This window comes from Gymnoscopelus braueri (assembly GCF_963280865.1).
Source record: "Gymnoscopelus braueri genome assembly, chromosome: 17".
Classification (NCBI taxonomy): domain Eukaryota; kingdom Metazoa; phylum Chordata; class Actinopteri; order Myctophiformes; family Myctophidae; genus Gymnoscopelus; species Gymnoscopelus braueri.
The window spans coordinates 20,018,564-20,036,248 of NC_137617.1; the positions used below are offsets into that span (position 1 = coordinate 20,018,564).

General features: G+C 41.4%; 1 protein-coding gene across 1 annotated transcript in view; it reads right to left on the reverse strand.

The window, feature by feature from the left end:
• The window catches only part of LOC308105025 (syntaxin-binding protein 4-like), a gene marked incomplete at its 3' end in the record, with an annotated part of 75,398 nt that overhangs the window by 39,080 nt on the left and 18,633 nt on the right, over window positions 1-17,685 (reverse strand). Inside the window, exons 9-13 of the mRNA XM_080455660.1 lie at window positions 17,498-17,594; window positions 15,733-15,857; window positions 12,813-12,902; window positions 11,430-11,495; window positions 5,867-5,875 (exon numbers count right to left, since the gene is read on the reverse strand). Of these exons, the coding sequence (XP_080311786.1) occupies window positions 5,867-5,875; window positions 11,430-11,495; window positions 12,813-12,902; window positions 15,733-15,857; window positions 17,498-17,594 (387 nt within the window). The remainder of the gene's footprint in view (window positions 1-5,866; window positions 5,876-11,429; window positions 11,496-12,812; window positions 12,903-15,732; window positions 15,858-17,497; window positions 17,595-17,685) is intronic.

Consider the following 17,685-nt stretch of genomic DNA (forward strand, 5'->3'; position numbering starts at 1 on the left):
CGATTCTGACATTTAGAATTGAAGATTCTGAGCGAGAGAGAGAGAGAGAGAGAGAGACATACAGACAGGCAGACAGACAGACAGACACACACAGATGGACAGAAATAAATATTTTTGTGGTTCAACTTTACAGTCCATTGGATCTATTGGACAATGAATCACAAAAACAGAAGGAACTATTTCAGGACTGAAAGCTTTCCAGGCACTCTGTTAAAGAGTGTTCTTATGGCGCATTGTGTGGGCTCACCCCACAGGAGGATTTAGGGAGTTTCTAGATCTGTTTCAAACTGCTGTTGTGCACCCAACCCACCCACAGCCTTCGCTGTATGATGACGAATACCGAAAATAGCAGGTCACAACATGTGACATTGTGAGCTACTTTTTTTTTTTGGTGAAATTTTGAAATGTCTTTAAAATGTACGCATTGCAACATGTGAGATTTATGCTATTTTTGAACATTTAGATTTTTTCCCCAAAATGTTTTAAAATGTGTGTGTGTGTGTGTGTGTGTGTGTGTGTGTGTGTGTGTGTGTGTGTGTGTGTGTGTGTGTGTGTGTGTGTGTGTGTGTGTGTGTGTGTGTGTGTGTGTGTGTGAAGTATCCCTTCAAACATAAGTTCCATATAATTAATCATAGTCCATAACTGGGATACAGAATTAGGCGGATCTGAGCTTGTGGGAAAATACCCAGGATTGTCAAACCCCCGAGAATACCAGATGCATGTCTCTGCATTGACATGTAAAGATACAGCACCCTAGGATGGAACAGGCTGTCTGGTAGACCCTTTGTGTCTTGTTTTAGAGAAGTAAATCTTTAGAATTCCGGTGTTGACACTCGAAGGTGAAGGTACAGAGACAGCGCCTTGATTTGATTAACCAAAGAAACTTGTGTTTACACCTACAAGGGAGACCTATTGTCCTATTGTATACAGAATGTTTGAAGCTTGCTGGAGTCCAACAGAGCCATTCTTTTGTTTTGGTTTGAACTGCTTACAACACTATTGTCTTTATGCAAGGGAGATGGCTGAGGTGAAGGCGTCTGTTCTACCATCTCTAAAAAGATCTCTGTGTGGTTGGAGGAGTAACCAGCTAAAATGTTTACCCACTAAATATTCTTCTCTTTTAGGTCTGCAGTATGTAGTTAAAATGAGTAAAGTCTTGATAACTAAGATTGGTGCTGTTAACAAAGAGAAATATCATTTAAAGGAAGTGGTCAGTCTTAGAGTGACGGCTGGGTTTTATTTGACTCATTGTATTCTTAAACTGCTGTTTGCAATCATGAAAGTATATAGTGTGTGGGCTTATTATAAAGCTTAAGAGATGTTGAACAAGGATTACTAAACAAGGTTTTGTGCAAAAGTAAAGTTTGATAATTGGACATAATGCAAGTTGGTACTTTGTAAACGCATGCAAATCAGAAAGCGGGGGGGCTCGGCCACGACCCCCAGTATCATGTATTGTGTTGAGATTGGCTGACAAAAGGAGTAAGGGCGGGACTTAACTCTTTGGCCCTCCCATGTGAGCCAGATTTGAGACAGTATAATTATTGTGTTTGGATGTGAATGCTGAGCGCTGCTATTCAGACCTTAACCTGGCAGTTGCCAGTCGGGCGTTAATAAAACTATGCCTGACTTCAAACACTTGGACTGGATCTTCCCTTCTTAAGCCTTTCTCCAGAAGGCTGATACAGCCACTCTTAGAACCAACAGATACATCAGAAATGGCGCTGTCGGGCAGGCGTTTTTCTATTCCCTTCTTTTCGAGGTGGATACACGGAAAAAGGACCTAGCTTGTTTTTTTTGGTTTTAGGAGTGATGGGCTGGCTTCCTGGTGGGGGGTTTGTGTGGGATCTGGGCAAGGTGAGTGTTTTGTGGCACAAAATAGCTTCTAGTGACCGTTAAAGGCCTGGGAGCTCATAGTTTTTGAATGAAAATATAGTAATTTGGATCTAATTCAATATCGAGTGATCTAATCACTGACTTTCTCCACTTTTGTTTATTTGTGTTCAAAAGTGGCGGTGTTGAACTGGATTGATATTATTATAAGGCTGGACAACCTTTTGGGTAGTTCCTAAATCGAGTAATATAATTACATGTGCACACTTTTGTTTGAACATCAGTGGCGGTCTAGGGACTGAGCAAAGGGATTGTTTTAATTTTATAGAAGCCGAATAGATGGTTTCATTATCGCGCGGTCTAACTGCTACAAATGCACGCTCATGTGTGGGTCCATGCACACATGAGTGGCGATTCTGTACCCAAAGAATACATTATAGGATTTTGGATCTATTTCAATATCGAGTGATCTAATCACTAACTTTCTCCGCTTTTGTTTATTTGTGTTCAAAAGCGGCGATGTTGAACTAAATTAATATTATTATAGGGCTAGAGCACCTCTCTGGGTGGTTCCTATATCGAGTAATATAATTACTTATGCACACTTTTGTTTGGTCATAAGTGGCGATCTAGGAGCTACACAATGGGATTGTTTACTGCCCTGAATGGATGGTTTCATTGTCGCGCGGTCTAACTGCTTGAAATGCACGCTCTTGTGGAAGTCTATGCATGAGCGGCGATATTGAAACTAAATAATGTAAATAGAGGAATAATACTTCCACAGGTCCCGGTTATAAGATCTGAATATTTGTACAGATGTCCAGATACACCGGCGCGTGTCGAACTTCGTGAGTCGATTGCCCGTAAAATGATCTGTGGTTTTATTAATGATGGAGAAAGATGAGTTAGCCTTGTATGTGTCTTGGGAACAATGGAATATATTTTTAAATAAGAGATTTACTCTCGTCATAAGTGTCAGGCTCAGATGAGTGATCATTGATTACTGAACCGGAATAGGGTTGAGATTTTAGGAAGACATATTTTCTAGGGTTCTAGTTAGGGAAAAGAAAGATACATGGAATTTCAGGGCATTGTGTGAACTGTTGTTTTTTCCCTAGCACTTGGATATCTTGTGATCGTACGGGAGGTGATTTTTTTTAGACCCTTTCTTGTGTTGTGTGTGAAGTGAGTGTGTGGGTTTTAATGGGTCTTTGTTGTGAGTGCAGTGGTGTGTTTGTAAGTCTGGATATGAGTCTTGTGTGCGTGTGTTTAGTGAGTGTGTTTTGATTGGACTACGTTTTGCAGGGTACATGCAGGCGGTTGGTCTAGTATTAATTTTTACATAGGCTATATTTGTGGTGTTGCCACGGATGGCTTATTGGCGGGTTGGAAGATAATTTCGACACAATTCGATTGTTGATGTGTCTTGGGGTGGTGTTAATTTTTTGACTTTAAGGGGAGGTGTTAATTTTTTGACTTTAAGTTGAGATACTGGGTGCCTGTGGGTGCTTGAAGTGCATTGATTTTTATAGTCTATTGAGGGTGATTTGGATTTTTTTCCAACTCTGGTCTGTTGACCACAGTTGAGAGGGGGAGTGAATGCTGATTAGCTAAATAATGTGAAATGATTATCTAAGGACTTGTGTTGAATAAATAGGTGATATTTAGGCCGTAAAACAACGACAATGATCTGCATGGATTGTTAAATGTGGTTGAAAGGGGACGAAAATAGTGAACTAATGTAAAAGATACAAGTAGGAGTTTTAGATTGTTTATTTTAATCTGTGCTAAAGTAAGGCATTGAGTACTTTTAAAACAAGGAAACAAATGATTTGGTTATAATTGAAGGTTATGTAGAAGTTTCACAGGCTGTCTGGATGCACGGGTTCAGAGGCTTATTCTAAAAAGCCTTTGAGCCATGTGCTCCAGGGAGATTTTTGTGATCCATATTTTGTTGAAATTAATTAGATTTTGGTTAATTTTTAGGAGATCTTAGGACAGAACCATTGATTACCTCTGATGGTTAAGTGAGGGTATTACACCCTTTCCTTCATGTTTTTCTTAAGAACACAGTCTTTTCTCTTTTGTGCTAAAATGAAACTGTAAACTTTGCCTCAATTGAGGGACAGCTTGTAAATAGTTCCAGGTCTGAATCACTATTCTTTTAACTCTCACGGATCGTTTCGATAGTGAAATAAAATACCTAATTCAGTGGTTCACCACTGGGGCTAAACATAGGCTGTACCTCTCTTTTTGTTTGAGGAACAGATAACATTTACAATAACCCAAGCACCATATAAGAGATGTTCTGTGCCCTTCTTGAGAGTTACCATGCGTTCTGTGTTCTTGTGTCTGTTAGGAGTCAAAAGCTGAGAGAAATAGCGCATTGGACCACAGAGTGCAGATTTGGGGTGAGTGCTGGTTGACGATTGGTTACAGGGGTGAAAAGACACATTTTCTGAGGCAGACCTAAGTAATTACAGTGGTTATCTGTTCGTTCATGCGCGATCTTCAAACGGCCGACTATTGCCGCCTATTGGACCTCAGAGGTACCTAAACGTACCTTTAAAAGTTGACGCCCACAGAATCTTAGCGCCTCCCATTGCAAGGATTAGAAAGTTTATATGGCCGTTCAGCCACAAGGTGGCGCTTGGTATCAAAATTAAAAAAGTTAAAGTACTCGTTATAAAGAAAGTCCAGTTTCACATGTTATGTTAAAATTGAAAATAGCAGATCTACAAGCTTACAACATGTAGCTTAGTTCTGCTATTTTTAAAATAGACAAAGTTTATATAAGACTGAAGTGGTTAATGTATGTTTTGTAATAATAATCAAAATCTGCAAAGTAACTAGTAGCCTAACAAAAATGTTCCAACACTGCGCATTGCATCCGTCTGTGTGTGTGTGTGTGTGTGTGTGTGTGTGTGTGTGTGTGTATAAAATATATAAAACATATTTTGAAAGTAGCAGCTCACATTGCCGACAGACAGACAGACAGACAGACAGACAGACAGACAGACAGACGGACAGACTGTCTGTCTGTAATATATATAATATATATTATTATTTTTTCTCGCATCACACATGCTGTGTAGTATATATCCTAATTTTTTTGAGACACCCCGGTTAGTGTAGAGGTTAACACTGATGTCCAGTGAATTTACGGCCCGCGTTCGAATCCCACCCAAGGAGCATGCTCGTAACTCAAACCGTAACTAGCGATTTAAACAGTGTATCTTCAAACATTTTACAGTGGTGTAGAGTAACAAATTACATTTACTGAAGTACTGTACATAAGTAAAAATATAAAAATAGCCGATCTACAAGCACGGCATAGTACAATATTTGCCTCTGAGATGTAGTGGAGTAGAAGTAAAAGTATTGAAAATTGGAAATACTCCAGTAAAGTAAAAATACCTCCAAATTGTACTTAAGTAGGCCGACAGTACTTGAGTAAATGTACTTAGTTACTTTACACCACTGCGAGAGAGATGGGCTCGAGTCGCAAAGCGAGTTAATTCAGCCAAAATCTGTCTCTTGCGTTTCGAATTGTATTCTTTGATCTGCTGGTGCCTGGTGATATAACTTAACTGTCACAACTTGGTATTTATAAACATACTTGTGTGAATTACGGAGAAATCTGAATGAAGTCTTGTTCGGGGAGGCGCTACGCACTTATGTGGATCTCTTTGTGTCAGTCGTGCGACCCATTTTTGGTGCGCAATACCGCCCGCCAAACGAAGTATATACACAATTGAAACCTAGCTGAGCGCACGGCACAACAACGAGAGAGAGAGAGAGAGAGAGAGAGAGAGAGAGAGAGAGAGAGAGAGAGAGAGAGAGAGAGAGAGAGAGAGAGACAGACAGACAGACAGACAGACAGACAGACAGACAGACAGACAGACAGACAGACAGACAGACAGACAGACAGACAGACAGACAGACAGAGAGACGTGTTGTCCCACGCATCACTACCAGGGGGGTCCTTGGGAGTGTTCCAGGGGTCCCCAGCAGCTTAACCACTTTAGCCTACATCTACATTCTGCATGAGAGAGAGAGAGAGAGAGAGAGAGAGAGAGAGAGAGAGAGAGAGAGAGAGAGAGAGAATGAATGACTTAAATCAGGGGTCTTCGACAGGAGGTCCGAGACCCCTAGAAGGTCCTTAGAGTTACTGCCGGGGGTCCGGCAGTAAGTTGTGTTTCCGCCGTGTGGTGGGAACAGAGGTACTGTAGCACACGCTACACACACACACACACACACACACACACACACACACAGAAAGTAGGCTACATTTGGGGAGGCATTGTGAGCTTGTAGATCTGCTACTTTCAAAAGATGTTTTATATCTCTCTCTCTCTCTCTCTCTCTCTCTCTCAGAATGTCCCGTTACTCAAGGTACATTTTGAATATATATATTTATTTTCTCATTCATTTGAAAATAGCCGATCTACAAGCTCACAATGCGTCGCCATGGGGTTGGTCGAATCCCCCCCCCCCCCCATATCAAAACAGAAGATCTGCTTTCGGGAACCTCGGAAACGAGCCACTCTCGTGTTGTTAGTGTGTCTGGGGGTTCTGCAGGAGGGCGAGGTGGGGGAGGGGGGTGGGGTGGAGGAGGGGGATGTCTGATCTCATCAGGTCATAACAAGATCTACAAGCTAACAATGTGTCTCTCCCATGAGCATTGCAGCTTGAAGATCTGTTGTGTTTGTTGATCGCTTCTCTCTCTCTCTCTCTCTCTCTCTCTCTCTCTCTCTCTCTCTCTCTCTCTCTCTCTCTCTCTCTCTCTCTCTCTACGCAAATGAGCCATGCGGTCTTACAACGTACTGTAAACACAAGCACTCCCTAGCCCAGATCTGCTATTTTTTTGTAACCTTGTGAAAACTTGTGAAATGGGAAAATAGCCGATCCGCTTTTGGGGGCAGGGAAAATAGTTTCTAGCCTACATGAGAGCTTCCTTTTCTCTCCTCCAAGGCACTAGGCAGGTTACAGTAGTCTATTCACACCTGGCTTAGACCGTGGAGTGTCATGTGTCATTGTTACAGTTTGGGGGTAGGGATCATTTGCATCTTTTGTGCGTAGTAGATGTGTTTGTGTGTGTAAAGTGGTATAGTGTTTCACCGTGTCAACTCGAATGCTACTGAACAGGGATAAATTAATTAATTATTATGGATATAAATATAATAAGTAAACAATCAACAATTCAATGGCATTGCCAAATGCACATTTTATTTGACCACTTATTTTATTCTTAGTTTTAACTGCACCCTCAAAAACATTTTTTCATTGCACCCTCAAGCTAAGCTTCTGATTAAAGAAGTTAGGGACGCTTGGGGTTTCACCGTGTAAAGTAACTAAGTAAATTTACTCAAGTACTGTAGGCCTACTTGAGTAATTTCCAGCTTTCTGTGCTTACTGTGTGTGCACTTACACCGTGTGGCGTGTGTCTCTTTCTTTGAGCGGGGGAGGGGGAGTTCTATCAAGCCAGGCTATTTGTTCAGATGCAATTTCAGCGCGGCTATTAAATAGGCTAAAGAAAAAAAAGATCTACAAGCTCACAACGAGTCGCGATGCAATGCTATTATCTAACATTTTAGTCTAGAACAAGTAACTGTCTTTTCCCCTGTATGAGTCCTCATGTGTCTTTTTAGATTACTTGTTTCACCAAAACCTTTGGTACAAACGGAACAAGTAAGTGTTTTTCCCCCTGTATGAGTCCTCATGTGTATTTTTAGGCTTCCCATGTGACTAAATAATTAATAATCAAATAACAGTAGGCTATGTAGTACACGTTTAATAATAAAATCACTGATCAAAGTTCGAGTTTCTAGCTTTCAAAAACAAAAAGCAGATTTGTAAGCTCATTGCCTGGGATTCAAACCCGGGCCGTAAAATGACTGGACTTGAGCTGTAACCACTAGACTATTCGACTGATTCGGGATGAATAATAACAATAGGCCTACTATATATACAACGTTTGTCTGTCTGTCTGTCTGTCAGCGCGCACAAGATGTACTTTGAAGATGTTACAATCTATCTTTAATAATACTAATTAGATGTGGTGTAAAGTAAGTTATTTTACTCCACTACAATTATTTGAAAACGAACTAAGCACATAGTTTGATGCCAATACTTTGTATCTGTATAGGAGTAATATACTTTAATGAATCAATGTATTTACTTAAATTAATCAATTCATAAATAGACATATACCTTAATGTAATGTAATCTAGAGTAATTTCTTTCCTCTGCAAACATTTTAGCTCTCTTATGCCACCTACTGTCCACCTACTGTATTACAGCGCAAGACACACCTCCAAGGCATAGCCACACCCCCAACCTTTCACAACCTAGGGTTAGGTGAGTCCTGGTAGGTACCTTTCAGAGACTGGGGCGTATAGGTCAGCAGGTAACCACTGTAGTATAGTTTTTAGTAAATGGCAGACCTTGAGGGCCGCAATAAGCGTCTGGGGAGGGTTTACCCTCGTGCTCAAGAGGCCGTGCTCAAGAGGCCAACGATAGGTTAAAGATAGTAAGATTAGTTAATACTTGATAGTCAGATAGGGAGGTCTATGTTCCATTTGTTTAAACGGATATACACCCTTGTGACGGTAGATCACCAGCACTGACCATTGTAATCTGTACTTAAGTAGAATAGATCTGAGTAGGCTATAAGCCGTGTAAACATTTTGAAAATATTGAGAGTAAAAATTCTGGTATTACTAAATTTAGAACCAAGAGGGGTGATGTTTACACATTACACATTTTGAAATATTGTTAGGTAAATAGAGTTAAAAAGTTGCTAAAACTGTGAAAAATTGTACTATTAGGAAAGTGTTAAAACGTTCTGGTCCATGAGTAATAAATGAGAATCATTGTTTGTAAAATATCACAAGGAGGAAAAAGTAGAATAAAGCAATACAGTAGATTATAATGTGAGATTGAGACAGAGTAATTTATGTAGGAATGAATTGGCTAAAACATAGCTAAAATTGATTATTTCTCTGGAAACACCTATTGTATGCGATGGGTCATGGATGTTTAATTTCCTAGGAAAAGTGTAGGGAAAGTTTTTTCCAAGTATTTTCATGTCAGGAACTGATGGCGTTGGAGAAAGTTGGAGACACTGATGGATGCGGTACCAAGAGGGGAGACCATGGCTGAGTGGACGTTGTCGGTGGCAGCAGGGAGGAGTCGGTGGGATGTTAAAGGGAACACGCCAAGATGTCAATATGCTAGGACAGCTGCTCTACCCAAAGGATTCTCCGATGGGGCCCATCGACACTTCACTGCTTCTACTGTCAACGAAGGACATTGGGATGTCAGGAAGGTCAGCGTCTTCTCAACACAGCTCTACAAATCGTCTACGGTGTGGGACAGGCGTTACAGCTCAACGGACCAGGAGCCGGTGTGAACCGTCAACCACTCATCCCTCTTCAGAGAGGAGGGTCCATGGAAGGCTGTCTGTCTACTTATCTTTACAGGGGTCAGGAGGTCTACTGGTCCCGGATGACAGCCGACGATTGGGTGCCTCAGGTCTAGCGGCGTCGAGCAGAGGAGGAGCGGTGAACTACACCACTACAGGACGGCGGAAAACATGGAGCCCCTACATCAAGCAGATGGCTGGATGGTGTGGTATCACAGATATACTGCAATGGTCCAGAATCCAGGTCTGGGCCCTCCAGATTCAACAAAGTAACCCGGGCAGGCTTGCCAAGAGATGCCCTGTAGGTGTCAATGAAAAATGACATCCAGCCCCCCCCTCTTATCCACTCCCCATTCCACTTTCCTCTGTCTCATGTCCCAAGCTGTGAACAGCTTCTGATTTAATGACTGAATATTCCCCAGTAGAACTTGGACATTCAAGACGAAGACATACCAGCGTTTTTAGCTCAGGCGAAAAAAAGAAAAACAGATGATATCTGTGCGCGTGGACACCAAAGGACACTCTTTGTCAAACTATGTTATAGGATGTGTGTTGATCAAGTAACCAAATGACGATTGTTTTTCGGTTTCAGTTGCCTACGTCAGTAGGGCTACTAATGGAGATTCTTTTCAGGTTCGACAGATGGCTGGAGGAGATTTTAACCCAGAGTGTTTTAACAGTATTTTATTATTTCCAATGTTTGAAAGTTTCTTTATGGTAGACATTATTAAGTCTACCAAGAGGGGATTGAAGTATCCCTTCAAACATAAGTTCTGTATAATTATTCATAGTCCATAACTGGGATACAGAATTAGGCGGATCTGAGCTTGTGGGAAAATACCCAGGATTGTCAAATCCCCGAGAATACCAGATGCATGTCTCTGCATTGACATGTAAAGATACAGCACCCTAGGATGGAACAGGCTGTCTGGTAGACCCTTTGTGTCTTGTTTTAGAGAAGTAAATCTTTAGAATTCCGGTGTTGACACTCGAAGGTGAAGGTACAGAGACAGCGCCTTGATTTGATTAACCAAAGAAACTTGTGTTTACACCTACAAGGGAGACCTATTGTCCTATTGTATACAGAATGTTTGAAGCTTGGTGGAGTCCAACAGAGCCATTCTTTTGTTTTGGTTTGAACTGCTTACAACACTATTGTCTTTATGCAAGGGAGATGGCTGAGGTGAAGGCGTCTGTTCTACCATCTCTAAAAAGATCTCTGTGTGGTTGGAGGAGTAACCAGCTAAAATGTTTACCCACTAAATATTCTTCTCTTTTAGGTCTGCAGTATGTAGTTAAAATGAGTAAAGTCTTGATAACTAAGATTGGTGCTGTTAACAAAGAGAAATATCATTTAAAGGAAGTGGTCAGTCTTAGAGTGACGGCTGGGTTTTATTTGACTCATTGTATTCTTAAACTGCTGTTTGCAATCATGAAAGTATATAGTGTGTGGGCTTATTATAAAGCTTAAGAGATGTTGAACAAGGATTACTAAACAAGGTTTTGTGCAAAAGTAAAGTTTGATAATTGGACATAATGCAAGTTGGTACTTTGTAAACGCATGCAAATCAGAAAGCGGGGGGGCTCGGCCACGACCCCCAGTATCATGTATTGTGTTGAGATTGGCTGACAAAAGGAGTAAGGGCGGGACTTAACTCTTTGGCCCTCCCATGTGAGCCAGATTTGAGACAGTATAATTATTGTGTTTGGATGTGAATGCTGAGCGCTGCTATTCAGACCTTAACCTGGCAGTTGCCAGTCGGGCGTTAATAAAACTATGCCTGACTTCAAACACTTGGACTGGATCTTCCCTTCTTAAGCCTTTCTCCAGAAGGCTGATACAGCCACTCTTAGAACCAACAGATACATCATGTGTGTGTGTGTGTGTGTGTGTGTGTGTGTGTGTGTGTGTGTGTGTGTGTGTGTGTGTGTGTGTGTGTGTGTGTGTGTGTGTGTGTGTGTGTTCGCGTGTGTGTTCGCGTGTGTGCGTGTGTACGCACTGCGTGGATGTACCCAGAGCTCCCCCTAGTGAATGATCACCAAAGAGCAATTGCAATATTATGAAAGGCAGAACTACACACACACACACACCAAAGGTATGTTAAATGACAAAATAACATTCTGCACATATCTGCCAAATACTATTCTGTGTGTGTGTGTTGTCACTGACCATTTTGATCTTGGTCAGTTCTTCCTCCAGGTGATGGTGACGTTTCTGAGACTCAACCAGCTGGTCCTGACACACACACACACACACACACACACACACACACACACACACACACACACACACACACACACACACACACACACACACACACACACACACACACACACACACACACACACACACACACACACACACACACACTTATTGATTAATTGATTGACAAATTCATGTATTTTCCTATACTACCAGTTTATTTTTCTTTCCAAATTCTATTATGTTACTGCCATGTTCTTTAAAAAAAGAAAACAACTTTTTGGAATATATGGGGGTCCCTGGCACAAAATCTTTTCAGATGGGGTTCCACAGCCAAATTACAAGTCAATTTGGGGGTCCTATGAGGAAGCAGAGCTCTATATGTAAGACAGGGGAAAAGGTACAGTATGCAGACAATCGATGCCCTTCTCTGGCAGCTTGTTTGTAAACGACATCTTAGGTAAGAAATAGGCCATGCAGGGAAGGCAGACTGATCACAGTCCCTTCAGTCCATTCTAGTCGATAACACGCTGCTCTACAGAAGTAATAGCCTGACGCTCAGCCTGAATTTTGATTTCGTTTCAATCCATTATTCAGTCTGAAAGCCCTCTCAGTGAGGCCATTTTCTGACAGTGGTAGAAAAAGTGCTCAAATGTTTTACTTAAGTAAAAGTATCAATACTGCAATGTAGAAATACTCTGTTAAGTAAAAGTCCGGAATTCTAAATTTACTTGAGTAAAAGTACAAAAGTATTGGTATCAAAATGTACTTAAAGTACCAAAAGTAGAAAGTCATTATGCAGAATGTCCCATTTCACAAGTTTTCAAATGTATAAAATGTATGGAAATCTTTTGAAAATAGCAGATCTACAAGCTCACAATGTGTCGCATTGTGAGCTTGTAGATCTCCTATTTTTTTATTTTTTTTACTTTTGTAATAATCTAAATCTACAAAGTAACTAGTAACTAAAGTTTCAAATAAATGTAGTGGAGAAAAAGTACAATATTTGGATCCGAGATCCAGTCGTAGTGGACTAGAAGTAAAAGTATTGGAAATTGGAAATATTTCATTAAAATAAAATAAATAAAATTGTAATTAAGTACAGTACTTAAGTAAATGTACTTAGTTACAGTTTCCACCACTGTTTTCTGAGATGGGGACGTGGCCAAAATGGGACTCTTTGGCGATTGGTTCACACTGGGTCATCCCCATCCCCATTGGGCCGGCTAGATTTTCACCTTGAGAAAACCCCGCCTCTGACAGTGTCACCAGACCCTGAATGCGTGGCTAGCGATTCAGGGACTGGAGACCATGGCCGCAAAAGTAACCCATAGAAAACGTATTGTGTACCTGTAGTTTCTTGATCTCTCTCAGGGCCTCGATGTGGTCTGTTTTCAGTCTCTCCATCTCCTCCACGTCATCAGAGTCTAACAGAGATGGCTTCACATATTCACACGCACGCACACATACATACATAAGTAAATACTTTCTCACCAATCCTACGATGTGAAAAATCTCTGTCCGTCTGTCCGTCTGTATGGGACCAACAAGCATCAAACTCGGCGTGCGTATCGGCGAGGACCTCGAGGAAGTGATGCACCAAGTGGGAAGAGGGAAAGCCTTTTATGGGCATTGGAGTGGCGGCTACCTGTGCTAAATTGGCACAAATTGGCACAAAACTGGCACACCCTTTCAAGCTACGAGGATATGAGATTCATCATTAGAAGAACATAGTTACGAACAATTCTGACCTTTAAGAGGTACAAGAAATACAAGAAATTTGAAGTAGCTGCACTAACATGCTGGCTTAGGGGGGATAAAAAAGGCTTTTCTGTAAATAAATAGTTTTTTAAAAGAGATTTAAATTAAAACTGGTTAGTGAGCGAGCTAATCTGAGGTCCTCTGGCAGGCCATTCCATAGTCTAGGGGCCTTAATGGCCAAGGACTGGTCACCCTTACGGTGCGTTTTAACAGCGGGCGATCAGGATAGTATTTTCCGGAAGTGCATTATATGTCTATGAGAGCCGGCAACTACTGGCGATAGGGCGAAGTGGGCGGGGGGGCGATGAAAGATGGATTTTCTTTATCTTTTGGACGATGTCGCCCGGTGATTGCCCGAGAGTCGCCCGCTGTTAAAACGTACTGTTAGTCACCAACATATAGGCCTGGGAACAACCAGTGGACCTGAATCAGAGGACCTCAGGCTATGGACCGGCACATATAGGGCTTTAGCATCTCCATTGGTGACAGACCTAGTGCAGAGCTTTAAAAGTAATAAAATCTTACAATCAATTCTGACTGGCAGCCAGTGTAGTGCAGCTAAAACTGTGGTTATGTGTGCTCAAATCTCCTAGTGATAAGTCTGGCTGCTGCATTCTGTATCAATTGCGGGTGATGAAATTAGCTTGTACTGAGTCCAGAGTAGAGGGCATTACAGTAATCTAAATGAAAGCAGACTAAGGCAATAACAACCTTTTATGAGATTTCCGGTGGATAAACATGATCTTATCGTTTATTAAATGCAGAAAGCATATTGGAACTCTCTTTACCTGTGTCTCGCACTGAGCTCAGAGTCAAAAAGAACACCCATGTGTTTCGCTATTGGTTTCACACTGGATGCCATGACACAAGACATGTCATCCCAGGGTGTTTGTTGTGCACATATTATGTGCATAAATACATAAAACAGTTTTATATATCGTTGTTGTAATACCCTACTTCGTCATAACAAAAGTAGCAAAAATATCATATATATGTTTGTGTCTATATGGAATCCATAAGCTGCAGTCTAATGTAATGTACAGCAGTGGTTCTCAAAGTGGGGTCCGGGGACCCACAGGGGTCCTTGAGGCAGTTCCAGGGGGTCCCCAGCTAAATGATAGTTAGTTAGGAACCAAATGGACCCTTATAGGTCTATAAACTCAGAGAGTATACAAATGTAACCAAATGGACCCTAACAAGTCTATTTGGTTACATTTGTACACTCAGAGTTAAATTAACATTGATTTTACAATATAAATTGGGGTCCCAGAGATAGAAATGCCATTACATGGGGGTCCGTAGCCTAATGCATGTCAAACTGGGGGTCCTTGAAATTAAAATGGTTGAAAATCACTGCTATATCCGTAAAAAATCTTCTCTCGTGGGGGTCCCTGGCATATCTTTTCAAATGCCAGGGACCCCCACGAGAGGAGATTTTTTTTTGCCTAATAAAATATTCAAACAATCAATGGGGGTCCGCGGACTAATACGTGTCAATTTGGGGGTCCTTGACATGAATACGTTCGAGAACCACCGATGTACATTATGTATCGGACTGCCAGGGTCCCAGGCCTGTGTGTGTGTGTGTGTGTGTGTGTGTGTGTGTGTGTGTGTGTGTGTGTGTGTGTGTGTGTGTGTGTGTGTGTGTGTGTGTATATGTGTGATCGTGGTACAGTAGTTCCATGCAGGCTGTTATGTAAGAGCAGTGGGAGTTGCTTTATCCTTGCATTACCTTGCTGAGTCAGCGTCAGCAATGTTACAATTATACACCCTGGTTCAACCCCTCCGTAACATCATTGGGCAGGAGTTGAGCCCAACTACAGTACATTATAAGGACTACAGGCATGTAACACATGATTCACTCAACTCAAGATACGAATCACGATTCTATAGGTTCACGATACGATTTTCACAATTTTTTAAACACAAAAAATGTTTCCAGACAAAAAATGTTATTATTTCTCTTACACAAATCCAGTATTTTCTTCTCTCTTTTTTTTTTTTTTACAATACTGTGTTTTCTCTTATCGTGTGATGCGTTTACATTTGTAATGTAACTAGTAACTACTGTAGTAACTAAAGGGTTAGGGTTAGTTGTGGGTTAAGGCTAAAGTTATAATACATGCAGTGGCGTTAGAAGCCTCTTAGATGTCGGGGGGGGGGGTTAAAAAGTATCAAGAAATGGACATACTCAAGCAAAGTAAAAGTACCTGAAATTGTAATTAATTAATTAATTAAGTGAAAGTGACTGGCGAGTAAATGTACTTGAAAGGTGTGAATGTAATGTCATGCAGTGCTTTTTAGCTCGAGACCTAAATGAGGAATGTGAGGTTTCCCCGGGAGGGACTCAAACTAGTGAAAAGAGCCGTCTACAAAACGAAAAAAATGGATATTTACTCGCGACCCCCCCCCCCCAAAAATGGGTCCGCGACCAACAAATGTGTCCCAACGCACTGTTTGAGAAGCAGTGATGTGATGTAGTGCTTGTATTGTTGTGTAGTGGATATACCTGCAGGTTGGTGGGAGACTCCAGCAGATTGAGAAGCTCATCAGAAGCGAACCTTGACCCCTGGCTGACCTCCGACTCCTCCTCCCACTGAAGCCCAAACAGCTCTCTGGTCAGACTCTCAAAGTCTGCACGCGACACCACACACACACACACACACACACACACACACACACACACACACACACACACACACACACACACACACACACACACACACACACACACACACACACACACACACACACACACACGACTAGAGATTTTTACAGGTCGACTAATTTGACCCAGTGGTAGTCGACTAGTCGAAATTTACATTTAAAAAAATTAAAAAGTAAAAATAAAACATATATATTTTTTTTTAGGGGGGTCATTGTTTTAATGCCATCCTACTACTATATTACTATTATTATTATCCTCCTGCCCTTATTTTTATGGCGTTTTAAGGGAAGCGCTTCTGGCACAGCAGCACAGCACCACAGCAGCGTCTCCAAGGATCCCCATTGCCCAATAATAGGCTTTTATTGGGCATACTTTTGACCCCCTTTTAATAAAAAATAAAGTCAGGAGGATAATAATAATAGTAAGATGGGCCATTACTATGGCATTAAAACTTTTTTTTTTCTTTCTTTTTTTTCCCAACTATTCGACTAGTATATCAAAGAAAAGTACCTCTGGTATAATACTGCATTATTTTCATGAGCAATACATTTTGTTATATACATTTTGGAGATCACCATTTGTCTAAAGTCCAAAAAATAACTTTTCAAAGACTTGATGGCACAAGGAACAGCTTGTACTGTAGATCAGTGGTTCTCAACCTTTTTTATGTCAAGGACCCCCAAATTTGTATTGTATGTATTTGGCCACGGACCCCCATCTCAAAATATTTTGTTCCAGGGACCCCCAGAAGCAAAGATTTGAGTTCCAAATGTTGGCTTTTCACGATTTTTCAAAAATAGCTTAAGTACACAATAATGGTTAAAGTGGTTAAAATGATTGTGACGCTATATTAAATTATTTAGCTGGGGACCCTCTGGTGCCCTGCCAAGGACCCCTGGGGGTCCCCTGACCCCATTTTGAGAACCAATGCTGTAGCTATTTTCAATGTGCAACACCAGCAGCATGCAACTAGACTGGCTAATTGTCCGGTATGAATACAGGTGTGCCTTGATATTTTGACTTGCCCACTGGTGTTTGAAACACCTAATAGAGAAGATGGATATCGTTGCGGTGTCTCCATTTTACAACTTTTTATGTTTTTTTTCCCGTAAATTAAAAGGGATTTGATGACAGGCGGCGGTTCCGGTAGAGACACAAAGACTCTCCTTTGTGTCTTCTACCGAAACCGCTGCCTACCCGTCCGCTGGTCATCAAATTATTGGCTTAGGAATGCGACAAAAATTACAAAATATCCATGAGTCTCCATGGAGTGACTAATCAGTAGAAAAAATTAAAAAATAATTGGGTGAACTATCCCTTTAATGCCCTATTACTTCATCATACTTAACTACAGTGTCACACAAAAGTAGCAAAAATAGGCTATTTTTAAACTGTCTCATTCTTTCCATTTCCTGAAAAGTAACAACTTTGATTTCCACCCGACAGTGACAATATGAGAGCATCAAACCCAGTCAAGCATTGCTCAGTGAGCGGATACAAATAAGAGTTAACGTCAGGTGACATTTGTTTACAGGGTGCGAGGGGAAAGGTTACAAAGGTCACAGAGGTCATCAGGGATGGATGGATGGATGGAGGAGGTTCTTACCTGCGTAGTCCACCGTCCCTGCTGGGTCCGTATGGAGTCCACAGCACAGTGCCCGCCACTGGCACTCTGTGGGCTTTAAGCCAAGGATGTCCAGCGCCTGCAACACACGCACACACACACACACACACACAGGACACATATCACGTGTGAGCCTGTATGTTAAAATCACTTCTCTGAAAATGAAACAT